The sequence below is a fragment of the Pollicipes pollicipes genome, unplaced genomic scaffold, assembly GCF_011947565.3.
Source record: "Pollicipes pollicipes isolate AB1234 unplaced genomic scaffold, Ppol_2.1 Scaffold_7262;HRSCAF=8765_pilon_pilon_pilon, whole genome shotgun sequence".
Classification (NCBI taxonomy): Eukaryota; Metazoa; Arthropoda; class Thecostraca; order Pollicipedomorpha; family Pollicipedidae; genus Pollicipes; species Pollicipes pollicipes.
Window position 1 is genome coordinate 21,985,283 of NW_023597055.1, and position 18,751 is coordinate 22,004,033.

The following is an 18,751-nucleotide window of genomic DNA, read 5'->3' on the forward strand; positions in this document are numbered from 1 at the left end:
GATGCCTCCACCTCCCGAAGCCGGCGGCCGCAAGCAGTACACCCCAGCGAAATTGCAGGGTGCTCGAGAATATTCAAGTGCGACAAAAAAAGCTGTAGCCACTTTGAAAAGCTGTAGCACACACTGAAGCTCAATGCGCACTGTCTTTATGAAGAAAACTTGCTTCAAGGCGTGGCATTTAACTTAAATGACGCTGCTGTCTGACACCTGCAGAGTCCATGAAAACAGTTTTGTCCTTAAAATCAGTTTATGGAAGGAGATCTGATCACTTTGCACATTGCTTCAGGAATACCGTGTAATGTTTGGTATCGCTTTTTGAAAACTTCGCAATGATGCTTTCATGTCGAGAATGACTTTTCTGAAATTCTCAAACCGTCACATGAGCTTCAATTAAATTTGACTATTAAATGGATGTAATTTAGCCTGCGTTCAGGCATAACGAACTCACTGCGACTCGATTACAGCGTCACCTTCCAATCATCACCGTATCGTTAAGTGCGTACATTTTTGTGTACATGCCGTACATGTACATGCCGTTGATGGCGGTACCCTGAGAATTTTGTAAAAATCGTGAATAGTCTCAAAGTTTTCAATGCGGCATGTTGAGAAGCTTATGAAATTAGCGGAGAGTATCACGGTCTCCACAAGATGGCACTCCCTTCTCATGGTCTTCTGGAGTGACAAATTGGTCTCGGATGAAACCATGTAGCAAGAGGTCTCATCGTTGAGCGCGTGCCGCATCCTTTCAAAAGAGCTCTCCGTGTCAGTTCTCAAAGCAGTTTTCAGCGTGTGGGATTTAAGGTGCTCTGGTCGTATTTAATGGGTCCATGCAGATTGTACACACCCAAACACTTCACGTAGCATTTGTAAAGAGCTCTAGGGTTGGCTCAATCGGGAGATTCTCAAAAGGCGCCAGTTGAGGTTTGGTTGGACTTGATAAGACCAGTGCGAGTGGAGTGCGATGTATTGGATGCTGTATTATTAATCGGAGAAGAAATAGCTACGCTCAGGCCTGCTCAGCTCGCTATGGTGTGTATAATTGCAGTGGCACGAGTTAGGCGATACCCATCACATTACACATGTCATTTTCAAAAGTCGTCTTGGAAATATTTACATCGGAGCAGTGTGAAAACCGTGAGATGGTAAAGAATTGGGCTGAAAATAATGGAAAGCTCTACAGCGCTGCCAGTTTCGGTGCGATGTCATGGCATTTCATGCCTGTAAGACCGGGGGTGATGAGCAATGGCACCTGCCCTTACCCACGCTTTGCCCTTCAGTCACGTACGGTATTGTCCTACTCCGCCCCTCCCGCCATCCAGTCGCTCACCCAAACCTTTATCGGGTCCGTGCCCCCCTTGACCTTTTCATGAGTTTGATGGCCTTTACGCGGTGAAGCGGCGGCGACCGACATTTGGCCCGGATCCATATGACATGGCGGCGCTTTTAACCAAATGCCGGTGGCATCGGGCTGTGCATATGCTTAAAATAATTGTGAATCACTTCGTTGTTCACTATATACTTTGGCAAAAGGTATCTGAATTGGGGTATTCTAACAGCGCTACAGGCAGGCTTTTAGTACGTTGCAGTTTCACGCCAGAGTGTATGGAAAGTGAACAGCGGTCTAGACGAAGCTTTCGTCCCGTTGGAAGTAATAAATTATGATGGTGCAAATGGCACAAGCATAAACATTTCTTTTTGGTATAAGGCAAAACAGTACTCCAGCTTGGAGCTGGCGTTCCCACCAAGTGGCAATTCGCTGTGATGTACTTATAATGTTGTTAAGCGGATGTGCTGCGTGCCTCAGTATTTTGGTGAGATGAGCGTGGAAACTTCACATCCTTTCCTGTCATCTTTGCATTCACATTACAACATACTTCACATTCACATTCAAACATGTTTCACATTTACACTCGAACAAATTCCACACTTACATGCAAACAAACTTTACACTCACATTCAAACAGGCCTTCTTTCTTTTCATTCCCAGTTTCCGCCGTTATGCCACCAGCAGCAGCAGCAGATTGTCCTAAAAACTGTCTCCTATTTTGAATGGCAGACGAAAATCCACATCACGATTGCAAAAGAAATCCCAGGAATCATTCACTACTACGTGACCTGGATGGTGAGATAAATCTGTAGTTGTCCGTGATTACCTAATGTAAAAATGCCGACCTGTTTGCGCGTAGGCGTGTAAGTCCGAAACCGGTTTCCATGTTTATTGTTATGAAGTACAGATGCCTCAACCCAACCGCACCCGGGGTTCCAGCGTGGCGCCGGAGGTACGGTATCTCCGCAGGCGCAAATGCTACAAGCGCGAGGCTCGAAAGTGACGCAGGAAAGCTGTTTTGGAGACAGTTTAAAGGCAAACGAAAATTTTCACGCCAGGTCAAAGTTAAGTTTGCCAGATTTCAAAACAAGCCAAATCTCAAAGCTGAGAGGGAATTTTCAGCCGACCCGAGCCCAGAGGGCCCTCGAAACGTCTCATCCAGGCCGGCTGGACAGAATCGCATTTTCTGAGCATCACACAGAAAAAAAAGAAATTTCAGCAAAGGAAACACGCCATTGGCATAATGGGTACAATCCGTTATAACCTGGAATGGTGTTTAAGTCATCATGGGTCATAACAGATCATACTCGATCTTGGCGGAGTCCGGACAACGAATTTGACGAATTTCGTTTTGCGGAATTTCTAAGACGTTTTTATGGTAAGCACGCCAAATGAAAAACGAAGGCACACAAAATCTTGCGTGCTGTGTTTCGTCATTTTTCATTAAGTTTGGAAGCCTTCTGAGGCGCAGATCCCTCCGCTCCTCCGGGCCGAGCTAGGCTTAGGCCGTCTTTATTTTGAATGGAAGCCTTACCACACAGAGCTGTTCATATTGTTCATGTTACGAATTGTTTATAGCTTTAATGACAATACAAAACGATGTTTTATGCTACTGGGCATTAAAACATTTTACTGTAAGTGTAAATTTTATTAGAACTAACTGCTGCACAGATTCCTCGAATTTGGCGTACATGGTCAAGACCATATTTTATGATGACAATATCATGCATGTAGAGTGCCTTTATGTCAAACAGCGCCTCCAGGTGTGCAGTAAACAGAAAAAATGAAGCATGCAATAGCAGGGACATATTTATTTGTGTTTCAAAGCTATCGTGCAACGTCTAGCATGGAGGTAGAAAACACGTGATAATTATTGAACAAAACTGTACGAAACAACTTTTCCACTTTAAGATATACTGTAAAGCAGGCACAACCTAGTGTTATCAGTGTTCACCGTCTTTCAGGAAATGTATGATATGCATGTATTTCCAGGCAGATGGTAACCCAATCGTATACCAACTGGCCCATCCGTCCCCCCGCCTTGGAAAGTGGGGGAGGGGGGGGGGGGGTATGGCGCATGCCCCTTCCCCCACACTGTTCTCACACCCATGCTTCTGTCAGAAACTGCCAAAAAGTCGGATAAGGTCTCAGCTGATTTGGCAACAAACTCGTTGGATGGATATGCTGGGCGATGTAACAAACTACCAAGTAGTTGAAAAGGAAGACGACCATGTAATTATGAAACTAGGTTAACTTTATGATGTCGAAGCGCGCATACTTAGCCTGATTTCTTTCCTATCTGTGACCAGGGGCGTAATTGCACAGAATGAGGGGGCTGATCACTGGTTTAGGATAAAGCGTACACCAAACATACCTCAGCAAAATTGTGGTTGCTCAATGAACTGACCTCCAAAACCACTTACCTCTCAAAGCTGCGGGGGAAAGATCTGAAGCCCAAGTTGGGGAGGGCTGGAGGCCGTGCCCCGTGCTTCCTTCAAGGGCTTTAGTTACAAAGCAGTCTGATTTCAATCTGTGCCGTTCCGTTCACATGCGAGCGATAATGGTAAGTAGCCCGCGTCCACCTGGCCCCAAACTTAGCTAAAGCCACGAAAACACCACACAGGTATGAAGGTAGGGCTACAATATAGTTCCTAACATTATTACAACGTCGGATTTGGAGCTCTGTAATGATGTCTGCTTGGGAGGTGAGGGTTGGAAAAGTACTATTTCTGGGGAGGAATACTTTACCCGAAAAAAATATGAGGACGTTCTAAATGGGGTTAACTGTAACCAAGATCAAGTACCTATCTAACGTAAATAGGTCACCATGTTTCAGTATGTTTTGGATAGACAATAGCTGTTTTGTCTCAAATGGTCGCCGGTGTAACAAATACCAGCTGTGTTCTTCTCGGCTGTCCTTAGATGTTGATTGTCTGGCCGGCCTCCACCACTTTTGCCTCCACCCCTGCGCTCTGGAGGACAACCGGGGAAGATTTCGGCATAGTATGATGGCCCAAGACGCCATGTGGCCTCTATATCACATTTTTCTGGTTAAAATGGTCATTCTATTTATTCAGCTTATAGCATTATCATATCATATCTATTTTCATAGCACAGCATAGTGGTAGTATCATATCATTTTATATTCCAAGTATCATTTCCATTTATTTTTTTTTAATAACGACGGAGGGGAGCCTGACTGGGCCAGGGGGGCCGAGAAGGTCTCACACACAAAGGTTTTCGAGCTTTGCGAAAAAAAATTGACTGCCCGCGTCGCACGGAATTTTTGACAAATTCATATTCATCTTTTGTACATCTCGTGTGCAAGTTTTAAGTTTTAGCGGGTTAGATCACTTGCTGAGGTCATGTCCGAGGCGAAACTCAGAACAAATTGCAACCATTAAAGCTTGTTAAAGCCGGAGAGACATCGAAGTCACGTGTAACAAGTGTCGTGTTGGGTGTTACATGTATGTGACGTGTTTACAATAAAATCATCTTCGCGTACTCAAAACAAAAAATATTTTCCTTGTCTCACTTCGGCCATGGTCCAGTCTGATTTATTATAACCCTCGATACCTTTATATTGACCCAAGTTAAAACGGAATGTGTTCAGTTCGACTCACAATGACCCATTCTCTTCTCTGACATTTCATTTTTGCGCGATGCTCAGAAAATGGAAAGCCGTCCAGCCGTCCAGGTGGAGAAATTTGAGGATTTTTAGGTTTTGTTGAGAATTCAACGAAAATTCCCACTTGGGTGCAGTATCAAATTTCTCTCGATATTTGTTGACCTTAAATTTGAAGTAAGGTCGCAAATAGCATTTTAATAAAAGCTGTCTCCCAAACAGCTTTCATACATCACTTCTGAGTCTCGTGTTCGCAGCATTCGGTCTGCGGGGGCACCGTTCCCTGGGCGTTAAGCTGGACACCGGCTCCGGTTGAGGTATCGGCATTTCACACAGAAGAACTGGGTGACTGGTTACGGACTTAAAGGGAGTGCTCCACATTTGTGTGGGGTTTTGAACTAGCCATATTGAAGACCTTTTGATGCAGCTCATGGTCATGTCCTTTTAAAGACCTAGGGCTCTCTGATTATTAAGCTTAAAGGTCGCAAAGATGTGGGAGAGTTATTTGGGAGAGGATTTGACGGTCATCTTAGCATTCATGACGTCAGAATAACGTCATTCAACTCCTGCCATTTTATAAGCCTTGCGGTGATCAAGGCCAAGGCAAATATAATGGTGGAGTCATTCGTATCCCTAGTTCGTAAGCACGATTTTCAGATATAATGGCCGTCAATCAGCTCTCAATCGATGTTGTGCAAGGTACAAAGACGTGGTCGAGCATTGACGTATCCTGGAGCATGTTTACTACAAAGAGAAATCGTGTGAGATCTAGAGCAGTCTGTTTTAATTGAAAGCATACTGACAGTTTTATGTGAGCTTGTTTCATTATATCTGATGCTTATTTCAATATCTTCAAACGTGAAACGTTCCCTTTAAACGCGCGAACAGGTCTGGACTTTTTATATCAGGTCGTAATAGAGAATGATACATTTATCTCACCGGCCAGATAAACTGGCATTGTGGAAAATTTTCTGTAATGTTTTTGTTTTTGTTTTTGTTTTCTGTCGTCATGTTGATTACCGTATGCTATTCAAAAATAGAAAATGTTCTTCACGGTAATCTAGTGGCTTAACAGCTAGCCGGTTGTGATGACCTTTTTCCATCCGCCGGAACGCTTCAACTTCCGCCGGTCCATGCTGAAGTGTCGCGTTTGAGTCGATGGTGCGACCGTAAACGACACAAGCTGGCCTGAAGTGTGTTCTTAAGCATATATAAGAATGCGTCATGTTTGGCACGAGATTTGTCCACGCGCGTTTTGTGAGTAGTTTGTTGCATTGAACTGTCTTGGTCATTAGCCAGCAGACACCCATGAAAGAGACAGTTAAACTAACTGAGAATTTTGTGGAGGCGCAAGCGGCAGCTAAACGATAAAACATTTATGTTGAAAATACGTTGGAACTTTGGCAAAATAGTGAAACAAGACATAAATAGTAAGACAAAAAGCATTGCAGGAATTTTTCCAGAATGCCAGTTTATCTGGCTGGTGAGATAAATGTATCATTCTCTATTATGACCTGATATAAAAATCCAGACCTGTTCGCGCGGTTAAAGGGAATGTTTCACGTTTGAAGATATCGAAGTAAGCATCAGATATGATGAAACAAGCTCACCTAAAACTGTCGGTGTGCTTTCATTTAAAAAAGACTGCTCTAGACCTCACACGATTTCCTTGAAATAGTAAATATGCTCTAAGATACGTCAATGCTCGACCACGTCATTGTACCTTGCACAACATCGATTGAGAGCCGATTGACGGCCATTATATCTGAAAATCGTGCTTACGAACTAGGAATACGAATGACTCCACCATTATATTTGCCTTGGCCTTGATCACCGCATGGCTTATGAAATGGCAAGAGTTGAATGACGTTATTCTGACGTCATGAATGCCAAGATGACCTTCAAATCCTCTCCTAAATAACTCTCCCACATCTTTGCAGCTTTTAAGCTTAAGAATCAGAGAGCCTTAGGTATTTAAAAGGACATGACCATGAGCTGCATCAAAAGGTCTTCCATATGGCTAGTTCAAAACCCCACACAAATGGACCACTCCCTTCAATTCTGTAACCAGTCGCCCAGTTCATCTGTATGAAATGCAGATGCCTCAACCGGAGCCGGTGTCCAGCTTAACGCCCGGGGAACGGTACCTCCGCAGACCAAATGCTTCGAACACTAGACTCAAAAGTGATGCATGAAGGCTGTTTGGGAGACGGCTTTAATTAAGAGGTTATTTGCGACCCGACGTCAAATTTTAGGTCAACAGATATTGAAAGAAATTTGACACTGTACCCAAGTGGGAATTTCCGTTGAATTATTAACAAAACCCAAAAATCCTCAAATTTCTCCACCTGGACGGCTGGATGGTTTTCCATTTTCTAAGCATCGGGCAAAAATGAAATGCCGGAGAAGAGAATGGGTCGTTGTGAATCGAATTGAACGCATTCCGTCTCAACTCGGGTCGGTTTAAGGGTATCGGAGGTTATAATAAATCAGACCGGGCCATGGTCGAAGTGGGACAAGGAAAACGAGTATTTTTAGAAAACGCGAAGATAATTATATTGTAGACACGTCGCATACATGTAACACACAACAGGACACTTGTTAAACGTGACTTCAAAATCTGTCCGGTTTTTAACAAGTTTTAATGGTTGCAATTCGTTCTGAGTTTCGCCTCGGACATGAACTCAGCAAGTGATCTAACCCGCTAAAACTTAAAACTTGCACACGAGATGCACAAAAGATGAAGATGAATTGGCAAAGTCCTGGGATTTCCAAGAATATGTCATCCCGTAAAGATTGGACGAATTACTATGCCAAAAAGCGCAAACTCTTGTTTTGATACCTCTCTTTCCCAAAACTACAAAAGGCTAATGTTTTCAAGCATTACATCTTTTGCCCTGACATAAGGTAATTGCTTGACTCTGGATAAGGTTTTGAAGTAATGCAAATGTGCGAAAATGTCCGGGGACAATCTACTAAAAATTCAACCGCACTGCGTCTCTTCATTTTCTCGCTATACTAGAAAAACCTCAGAGATGCCAAATTTCTGACTCCCGCGCGGGATATGGTAAGGAATACGTACCTACTTACATGGCGGCAACAAACAAGCGTGCCTTTCGTTTCAGTTTCTTTGTGTTGTAACAGTTCTCTCAACTGTGTTGAGAGAACTGTAGGAAACCCCACAGGACTTCCTTTCTACATCTTCAAGAGGTTGCCTTCATCCATTTCTTTCCTGACTTCAAGCTATCATGAGTATCATCGCTGATCGAACAAAAGGTGCGAGTACCGATGCTAGGATGATATCCAGGGACGGCACCACCAGGGCCGCTGGGACAGCTACCTCCTTTTCGTTCGCCAGCGTGCATACATCTTTTAGTTCCCCTTGAAATTTAGGAAGGCACTATCATGGCCGCCGGAGACCGGAGATGGCAAGATGATATATTGTGTGTTTGAATGGTCTAGGTGAAGTCTGCTGATAAGAAGCTTTGAAATTGGAATAGGACATACAAATCGGTGGCACAGCGCAAAGAACACGAAGAATTTACAAAGCAATGATAGCTTACGAGAACGCCGGTTACGAAACGCATAACCTCTCACCCGCATTTACTCAAATATCTGGCGAAGGTGCTTAACCTCGTCCCCCCTATCCAAAATCGATGGCACCGTCCCTGCCTGTAGGGTAATTACACGATTTGAAAACTTTGAAGCAGGCATGTTTAGATTTTCTATGCACACTGCCGATGCCATTTTTCGTAACTTAAGCCATATTTTGGGCCAAATGGCGGCAAGCTGGTTAACACCGCGTAATGGTCACTTGCGGGTGAAATCAGACTACTTTGTACCTAAAATCCTGTGGTCCAAATGTATGTAGGGAGGCTATGTAGGGCTTTAGCTCTCCCCAACATTAGCTGTAGGCCATCTCCCTCCCCAAATTTCATTGCATTTTCCCCATTTGTCATAAATCGGTTAAAACGGCATCCATTTCCCTCTCCTCCACAATCATTGTTTTTACTAAACGTTTCGTGACTGATAAAACAGTTAAGTATGCGCTCGAACATTAGGAGTGAGCTTACGTGTCATATTTTAGTGAGCCTATTTCTTTGCAGCTCTACTATATCGTTTGTTATACTACCCAGGGTACCTACCAGACCTGTTCACTCCCAAGCCAGCTAAAGCCTCGCCCGGGTTGCGCATATGGGAGTACTTCGCATATTTTAGACAGAAGTAAATTATGGTGGCCACTCAGAGTCTACTCAAAGTTGCTGGGGTAGGGGGTTTATTGATCGCTGGAGCTGCCACATTTGTAAACTCCAAAATACAGGTAATGAAGTGTGCCGGAATGCCGCGATTATCATTCGTTAAGGCTCACGTGTGATGTTGATGGTTATGAGGGTCTAAATATGTGCGTCACATAAAGAAATGACACTTCAAGGGACTGAGCTGACAAAAAGCCTGCGTGTTAAGCATGTACATACTCTTGCATTCTTTTCATTTGCTTGGTATATTTCTTTCAGTTTTGCCTTCGGTGCACTAATGATCGTAAGGTTCTGGTCTGAGTATGGCCCATATTTGAGAAGCATGCGTGGTTGATAGTGCTTATTTCATCATTGGCACATGTAAGCTTCATGCTGTCATGGACATGCTGCCATTGGTATTGGCTTAAAACTGGTGATAACAGTGCTGCATGAATACATACATTCCACTAAACTCAAGGTGGCTGTTACATTTACATTTATTTTCATCACCTTTGGTGTTTTACATTTGCAGTGCTCATATATCATGTGTGAAAGCAATGAAAAACAGCCAGACATTGTGCCAGTGGTTAAGGCACTCAATAATGGAATCAGACTAAGGGCATCAGTTATCATGCTGAAGTTTTCAGTGATCCTGGCATGTCCTGATAAGTGGTAGTGTTATCTGGGTCTTGCAGATTTGCAGTCTGCTTAAATGCCAGGCAGTCTCACTTTTATTTTGTTCAAACTAGGGTCCATGATTTTTTGTAAAAAAATATTTATTATCTAAGTTTCCCAGTCATTAAAAATTGTTTGAACTCATGCAGGGTAAGCCTGTGTAAACTGGGGCCTGTGATTATTTGTATTAAGGATTGACTTGATACCCAAGTGTGTTCCCAGTCATTAAAAAGTCTTCCACCTCTTGCAGGGGGAGCCTGTGCAAGGACATGACTGCATTGCTCACATGAACTCATGCATTTGTTGTTGTGTTATGTAGCTCTCAGAAATGAACCTTACAGTATTACATTTGTTGGGTACCATTTCTCTTATTGATTACTTGTGATCTCCAACAACCTTGGTCGGGCAGCCATGATCCACCAAGTTGAGGCCACTGGTGATGCATGGGGCTATCAGTTACTGACCTGGGTAGACCTTGTACACTGTCCTATGGTGAGGCTAAATTTTGAGAGTTTACCCACTCCTGACAGCAGCAATATAGCCCATTATGTTGCATTGCAGCCCAAACTGAACATTACAGCATTTGGTAGCATGGAAAGTGGGTGCTGTCTTGCTGATAGTATGTTTAATCATGAATTTACCAGAAGTGGCCGCACTTATAAAGGAGGATGCATCCATCTTGCTGTGTGCACAGGCATCAAAACTGCTATAACAGACACCAAAGCAGCTGTAATGGACACCAGAGCAGCTGTAACAAGCACTGAAGCACCTGTAACAAGCACCAAGGCAGTTGTAACAGATGCCAAAGTGGTTTAACAGGCACCAAAACAGCTGTGACACAACAGGCACCAAAGCAGCTGTAACAGTCATCCAAGCAGCTGTAACAGGCATCAAAGCAGCTGTAACAGATGCCAAACCATCTGCAACAGGTACCAAAGCAGCTGTAACAGGCACATAGCCACTATAACATGCACCAAAGCAGCTGTAACTAACCAAGGCAGCTGTAGCAGGCACCACAACAGCCATAACAGGCACCAGAGCAACGAACAGGCACCAAAGCAGCTACAAAAGGCACCAAAGTAACTGTAAATGGCATGAAGATTGTTGTATCAGGCACTAAAGCTGCTGTAATGCTGGCCTGTTGGCTGTCCCCTCCCCCTGACCTGACCCGCGGCCGTCCGCCAGGCGGGTCTCAAGCAGGGCGCCTGGTTTCGGGAGTCGATGCGACTGCTGCGCGCGCACCCTGGCGCAGTTTCCGTGCTGGGCGAGCCCATCACCGACGGCCGTCTGGACCTGGCGAGGCCCGAGGCCAACTTCTGCGACGAGAGACGCGTCCAGTTCCGCGTGCCTGTCAGAGGTGAGGTCCAGGCGCGTCACAGTGCTCCCAGTGTGCCGTGCCATGTGCGAGGTGGCGAAATAGTCCGCCGTTGGTGCTGGCTGCTCGCCCCCCCCCCCCCCCTCTCCCGCCCCTCGTCCTTGGCTGCCGCCGTTCGGAGTGCTTGTGGCGGTCCAACGCTGGGCCTGAGGATATGATGCGTCAACACTATCCACCACATTGGTGCCAGTCACACGCGCACTGGCTCCGTGTGAGCGCGGCATCATCCGTGCGTGGTCACGAAATGCGTTGACTGGTGCGTGGGCCTTCCGCTCCGTGCGACGAGATGGCTGTCACTGCCAGTGCCGCCGCTCTCTGACGCTGCCCGCCAGTCAGCCGCCAGTATGACGGGGCTGTGCAGTGTTCAGGCGCTCCGCTGTCGAGGCTGTCGGCGCTGGCTGACGCTGCGCGCGCTCGTGCGTCGGCAGGCCCGAAGGACAAGGGCCACCTGCTGCTGTGGGGGTCGCGCCCGGGCGGACACGTGGCAGGTCGACCGGCTGGAGCTGGAGCTGTCCAGCGACCCGAGCCGCAGGCTGCTGGTGCGCGCCGCCGAGCAGCCGTCACCGCAGACCTCGCCCAGCGCCGCGCCCGTCTCGTCCAGCGCAGCGCCCGCCTCGCCCAGCGCAGTGCCCACCTCACCCATCGTAGCGCCCGCCTTGTAATCGACCGGGAAGCCTCGTGCCTCCAGCGGCCAGCGACGGTTGCTCTGGTCTCGGCGGCGAGGGACCGAGGACAGGAGTGTTTGGACGGGCGGGGTGTTGGAGCGCGCCCGGCGCGGCACCGCCATGTCGGAGAGTGTGCTGAACGGTGTGATGGCCGATCGCACCGCGGCGGCTCCGGGTCCAGTGTCGGACAGCGCCGACGCGTCGGACCGGGTACCGGCCGGTAGTAGCGCAGCCCCCATCGCGGCGGTGGACGGCCCTCTGGCGAGCCCAGCCGCGGCAGAGCCCCCTCCACCGCCGCCGACGCCGCCGCTGCCGTCTTCGCCGCGGGAGGACGCCCTGGAGGAGGAGGACGGGCTGACGCACCACGAGCTGGAGGCGGTGTACCGCAGCACGCTGGCCGACCTGCTGGCCGCTGACCCGCTACTGAGCGACCTGCCGCCGGCGCCGACCCCGGCCGAGGTCAGGTCCCTGCTGGCCCTCGAGCATGGCACGGCCATGGCCGTGCTCTTCAACAGAGGAGACAAGGTGAGGCGCGTGGCGGACGGCTAAATGGCCAGACAAAGCTGTCTGACCAGTTCTGACCGGCGAAGTCTGTAGCGCTGGCTAAGTGTTTTGCCATCATTCATTTATCGTGCGGGTATATGTAAAGTGCAGGACCTGTGTGGGCCTTACATGCTGAATGGTGTAGACGTCGATTGTCTCGTGACCTCGAGCTGGATAGCTCTGACCAGTGACTCCAGTCTGCATGGTCTGCCGTGTTGTCCGGGACTGTTAACCGATGATGTCTGGTTTAGGACACGATGGTCTGACTCGCAATCTCTGACCTTTGACTGGTGACATATGACCCGCGACCCCCACCCTGGTGACCCCCGACCTGCCGGCAGCTGACCCGGGTCATTGTGGAGCGGACAGCTACGGTGCGTGACCTGAAGCGGGCCCTGCGCGGCGCCGTCGAGCTGGAACTGGTGAGGGCTGAGCCCCGCCCAGGGGGGTGTCATCCGTATCGGTTAACACTATCAAAAAGTGGCAACATCAAGCTTGCGTGAGAATACAGGTAGTTTGGCAGCAAAGCCTGCATGACGTCAAGTATACCATATTTGATGACGTCAGTGGCACGGAAGCCTCTCAATTAGCCAGCTGACTGCTACACAACCCACTAGTTTGAATGGTGAGTATGTTTTGGGGGCGTGCGGCTGGCGCTTCCCGGTTGGACTCTGAATGAGTGGTCCACGGTTTTGTCATGCAAACGCAATTCTGGAAGGGAGATTGAATCTCGGAATAGTTTGACATCATCAGAATTTTGTATTCTTCCGTGGGGTGTACATAACTAGGGGTTAAACGTCATGCGGCGTTTGTAGCGCATCGCGTGTCGTAGTTGCTTGGCTCTTTATATCAGTGGGTTGTGGCCAGTTGCCATGACTACTCATCGTACGAGAGATCTCCTGAGCAGTTTGTCTTAAACAATTGGTAGCATTTAAAATGCTCAGTCTGTGAACATTTTATTATGCATATGTGTACAAACCCCGATGTAAAGAAACACTTGACAGTAGCATCATAAAGCCAATATCATAGGGTTTTACTGTACTTACCTTACTGCACTCACATCACTGTGATAAGAGCGAGAGCTATTGCAAATCAATATTGCAAATGGTCATATAACCATACCTGTAGGCAAAGTAAATTATGCAAGCTGAGCTGTTCAACTCTGCCACCAGACACAAACGGCACAGACAAGTCTACGGCTATCTAACGACAAGCCTGGTCATGGAATGCAATACGCCACAAACGCCGCATGACATATAAACCCATGTTATAGCGTCATACATGCAAAAATCGTACATTCTGATGAGGCTTAACTGTTCCATGACTCACTGCTCATTCCAGAAATGTGTGCGAATAGCGAAATGACGGATAATTTCTTCTCAGTCCAACGGGGAACCGCCAGCCGCACGCTACCAAGACATGCCCCTCTATTCAAACTAATGGGTTGTGTAACAGCTGGCTAATTGGGAGGCTTCCGTGCTACTGACGTCATCAAATATGGTATACTTGACGTCAAGCAGGCTTTACTTCCAAACTACCTCTTTTCTCAAGCAAGCTCTATGTTGCCACTTTTTCGGACCGGACGGTTCTACCTCGTTAGATAGCCTTGGCCCCGCCCCCGCCTCCCTTCGACCCCACCCGGGGGCGGTGTCATCGGGGGACGCGGTCCCCAGATCATTCCGATGCATGACGACACGCCGGTGTGCTGCACGGTATGGATCAATCCAAATGCCCGCTGTTCTGCTCCTCACACTTGAGCCGGTTGTGTACTACAGCTTATCCCATTTTCCACGCATTATTTGCAATGTCAGGCGGAATCCTGAACTGATATCAAGAAACACCCAAATTTCAGACACTGCTCTGCGATCTCAACTTGTCATTCATCGAGCCTTAACCTTCGGCCTTGGCAAGGGAAACGGCGTACTGCCCATCGCCAGTTGTTGCGCGGGGCGTCCACCTCCAGCGGCGCTTTGCGGGTGTGTACTGCCACTGTTAACATAGCCCACGGCGCATGTAATTAGGGCTGGCATTGACCATAGGCGCTGGGTTTGCCCGCAGCCGCGCCAGATACACGGCGGCGATTGGGACGCTGTGCTGTAGCTTTTAATTGTCTCCATGGCTACCACAACCATATTCACTGCTTGGAAATGCATCGGTCCTGGCCATGTGCACACGCCCAGCCGTCGCTTACGCTTCCCGTCTGGTCCACCAGGAGCGCCAGTGTCGCCGCCGGCTGATCAGCTGGCGCTACGTGTGGCGCACCAACTGGCTGTGCTTCGAGGGCCGCCAGCTGACTGACGACAACGCGCGGCTAGCCGACTTCGGGCTGACGAACCGGGCCGAGGTGCGGTTTGTGCCGCGCATACGCGCCAAACGGGGCCAGCGGGACAAGAAGGGGGGCCAGGTGCAAACCTGATCCCGTGTTGTCGTGTCAGTGGAACAAGAAGGGCGGCCAGGGACAGACCTGAGCCCCTGCGGCCGGGTCAGCGGGACAAGGAGGGCGGCCAGGGACAGACCTTAGCCCCTGCGGCCGGGTCAGCAGGACAAGAAGGGCGGCCAGGTGCAGACCTGAGCCCCCGCTGCACGGTCAGCGAGACAAGAAGGGCGGCCAGGTGCAGACCTGAGCCCCTGCGGCCGGGCCAGCGGGACAAGAAGGGCGGCCAGGGACAGACCTGAGCCCCTGCGGCCGGGCCAGCGGGACAAGAAGGGCGGCCAGGGACAGACCTGAGCCCCTGCGGCCGGGTCAGCGAGACAAGAAGGGCGGCCAGGGACAGACCTGGCTCCTGCTGCCGGGCCAGCGGGACAAGAAGGGCGGCCAGGTGCAGACCTGAACCCCTGCTGCCGGGTCAGGCGCATAGCGTTGGCGGCCGGTGATGACCCTCGTGATGTTCCCTTGTTCGCCTGTTGTAGGATGTAGCTGGATAAGTTCCCGGAGCAGGCGTGGTGTGCTGCCTACGCTTCGGTGGCGTGAAGGCGGACTCTAGTCTTATCGCCGCCAGCCGTCGCTGCGTTGCAATTGGAATAATGACGGCAGTACTGGCGGCATCATTGAGATGTCGCTACCAGGTGACAGTGGTGCGAAACATATAGTGCAGAGTTGGGGTGACATACATTATGAAGAGAAGCGTCGTGCCTATAGCCTCTCTATCCAGCCTCAGCCCGAGGCACACTGGCATGCTCAATCGCAGACCGGACTCCAAACAGATCCAACTGAGGACGGATCGTCCGCGTAGGATGTTCCAAATTTGGGGAGTACAAAGCTGCCTCGGCTGTTTTGCCTAGATACTTAACGCCATGTGTTTGCGCTGTGGGTTTAAACGAATGCGGTTGAACGCAAAAGGCAGCTTGAGCGCGCTGAACTGATGAGTTTCAGCTGACGTGCTGGACCACACTGTTGAGGTGCGAGTAGCGGAGAGCTGGTTAGACAGGTGACGTTTGGCTGTGGTTTTTATGGCAAGGTCTGTTTCGCAGTGACATAAAGGACCAGCAGCATGTGACAGTAAAATGGAGCCGGATGTGCTGGGTTAAATGAAGCCCCCTGATGTATTTTTCTGTGGTTATATAAAAGTACAAAGAATATCGTAAAGCATAGCTATGCTTATGCTTTCGAGGACACTTATCCGTGGGAAGATATGGATAGATACGGGCCGCCTCGCTTGCCATCAGGGCTCAGGCACCATCTGATTTGATTAGCAATCAAAACAGATGCCGCCACCTGTAATTGAGGCATTCGGATGTCACTGTTAGCGCCACCTATAATTGGGACGAAGTCGGCTGCTATTCTTATCGCCACCTATAATTTGGAGCAGTCGGCCGTCACTGCACAGCGCTCACTGGACTGGTGCTGTGGGCCCAATGGAGATACAGCCACACAATCGGCGAGGGAGGCTGGTAGCCAGGGGTGAACGCCGGGCGGTACACATCTACGGCCGGCCCACGCTAACGCTGAACCCGCTCCAGCCTAGCAGGCCGATGCTAAACCCGCTCCAGCCCAACAGCCGACCCAGGCCGACGCTGAGCCCTCTCCAGCCCAGCAGGCCGACCTAGGCCGACTCTGAACCCGCTCCAGCCCAGCAGGCCGACCTAGGCCGACGCTGAGCCCTCTCCAGCCCAGCAGGCCGACCTAGGCCGACTCTGAACCCGCTCCAGCCCAGCAGGCCGACCCAGGCCGACTCTGAACCCGCTCCAGCCCAGCAGATCGACCCAGACCGACTCTGATCCCGTTCCAGCTCAGCAGCCGACCCAGGCCGACACAGCCCTCTCCAGCCCTGCAGGCCGACCCAGGCCGACGCTGAGCCCGATCGAGCCCAGCAGGTGCTTTTGTGATCACCTAGCTCAGCTGGTACATAATAAGCGTTAACAGCAGCACCCTCCACTGCATAGTGATCCCCTTCCCCTTATGTGCACTAACAGGCAAGTTGTCAGAATTTCCTCGAGGGGGGGGGGGCTAAATGACAATTTTTCTCCAAAATCCTGAGAAGTTGGGCCGAATTCCTGCGAAGTCGTCCAACGCTATCAACCTTTTGACTCTCGATTCAAGGACGGGTGACCTCCATGCGCCCGCTGCCCCCCCCCCCCCCCCCGTCTTCCCCTAGGCTTGGTTTCTAAACGCCAGTCTCTAATGAAAGTCATCTGCAAGGTGACTTACGGCTTCAGGTTGTGGTCATGTTTGTTGCACTCTAAAAAGTAAACTTTAAAAATGCACGCACAAAAAGTATACATAGATAGTAAAAAAAATGATGTAGGCAATCGGGTCAAAGTGTTCAAACAACTTGTGAGCTTTGAGCTGGATTAGATAAGTGGCCAGTGATCAAAATCACATCGCGTATGGCGATCTTAAACACCCTCAGTGTTGTGGCATGACGGGCGTACGATGGCGGTTCATGCCAGGCTGCTGCGGTTCGATGCGAAAACGCTCTCTGTGTGGCGGTCAATTGGTATTTGCTCAGGTGTAGACTACCTGTGTCCGAGGCGTGTATTTTACGAGTCGAAACAGCGGCGCGTGGGACAAAAAGCGCGCGGATCTCGCGAGGCGCGCCTACCGCCTTCAGCACCCCTTATCCATTAATCACGTTACAATGCGCCCCTATGATCTCAATGCTCGGCCATTCAAGAGAATAGAAAGCCGGGGTTTTATGGTGGTGCTCTTGGAGGCGATGAGGACCCATGTAGCAAAGTTGATTGTTTTGTTTCCTTTTGTTCGTTTTTCTTTATTTTGGGTAGTTGACTCTTGGTCGCCCCACTAAACACACACAGGCAGTGCGTGCTATAAGGGAACACGCACGCTTGGATGGTGACTTTGAGAAGATCTGAAGTAGAGCATTGACGGAATGTGTGCAAAGAAGCGAGGATTCCCTGGCATTTTTTTCATGACTCTTGAGAGATGGACACCCCATGACAGAGCCAGAGTCAATTGTAACGCTGACAAATTTGGTGCTGCTTTAGGCATGCACAGTCCATCCTTACTTCAAAGTGGAAGTCGGCTGACTTTTTAAAGTTTGCTTCTACCCAACGAACACAAAAAGCAGTTTTCGTTTATTTAATTTTGAGAGAATTGACACTGAACAAATACTGAAGCTCATGCATGGCAAGTTCCAGTCTGGTTTCGAGGTCAGCGAGACCCGGTTCTTCTGGAGGCGCGCAGTTCACAAAATAGGACCGATGATGGGGAGAATAAGCCAGCTTCCACGCGCCACCTGCCCCCACCACTCAAAAAACTCCTGAGCCATCCCACATCGGTGACGCCATACCGAGACAGCTTGGTGAGGAGGACGTCGTGGCCGATGCCATCGAAAGCCTTTGACATATCGATCGTCGTTACAGACGATACAAGACCGTCATCAGTAATGGTGACCAGGCGTTCGACTGTGGCCAGCATGGCATCCTCGGTTGGGTGGTGCGGCTCATAAGCGTACTGGGGTGGATCTGGCACCTCTGTCAAGGGATGTTATGTGATGCGAAGCACACCAGTGTTGCTTCGGCCGGGCCCGGATGTACCCTGTACATTCGGTGTCAATGCCTTGTCGGAGTTCTTCCTGCTGATGTAAGGGACGAAATCGTTGGTCTGGCCCACCGCCTCAACAAATGGGCAAGTCTGACCCTAAATACACTAAAAACTGAACACTTCTCGGATTTCGCCCACTTCACTCTCTAAATGTTTGTGAGTTTGAGTCCTCCAACTGAAGAGAATCCTGCGTCCTTGCTCCAACACGATTCCTCGCTCTGTCTCGACGGGGGATATCGTCGTCGGGCATCATTATAGCCCTGCTGCGCGCCGATGGTTGAAACCAGGTTTGGGTAATCGAC

The 18,751-nt window shown here is 49.4% G+C and overlaps 2 protein-coding genes across 2 annotated transcripts; both read left to right on the forward strand.

The window, feature by feature from the left end:
- The first annotated feature begins 8,789 nt into the window (after positions 1 to 8,789).
- On the forward strand, positions 8,790 to 11,899 carry LOC119113576 (uncharacterized). Its single transcript, XM_037237869.1, has 4 exons — positions 8,790 to 9,273; positions 11,048 to 11,219; positions 11,666 to 11,776; positions 11,844 to 11,899. The coding sequence occupies exons 1-4, from the start codon at positions 9,184 to 9,186 to the stop codon at positions 11,897 to 11,899; spliced, it is 429 nt and encodes a 142-aa protein (XP_037093764.1). The 5' UTR covers positions 8,790 to 9,183.
- Positions 11,900 to 12,305: 406 nt separating this feature from the next.
- LOC119113904 (U11/U12 small nuclear ribonucleoprotein 25 kDa protein) lies at positions 12,306 to 15,574 on the forward strand. The gene is made up of 4 exons (XM_037238132.1): positions 12,306 to 12,427; positions 12,787 to 12,867; positions 14,658 to 14,849; positions 15,058 to 15,574. The coding sequence occupies exons 1-4, from the start codon at positions 12,398 to 12,400 to the stop codon at positions 15,067 to 15,069; spliced, it is 315 nt and encodes a 104-aa protein (XP_037094027.1). The 5' UTR covers positions 12,306 to 12,397; the 3' UTR covers positions 15,070 to 15,574.
- Positions 15,575 to 18,751: the final 3,177 nt, after the last annotated feature.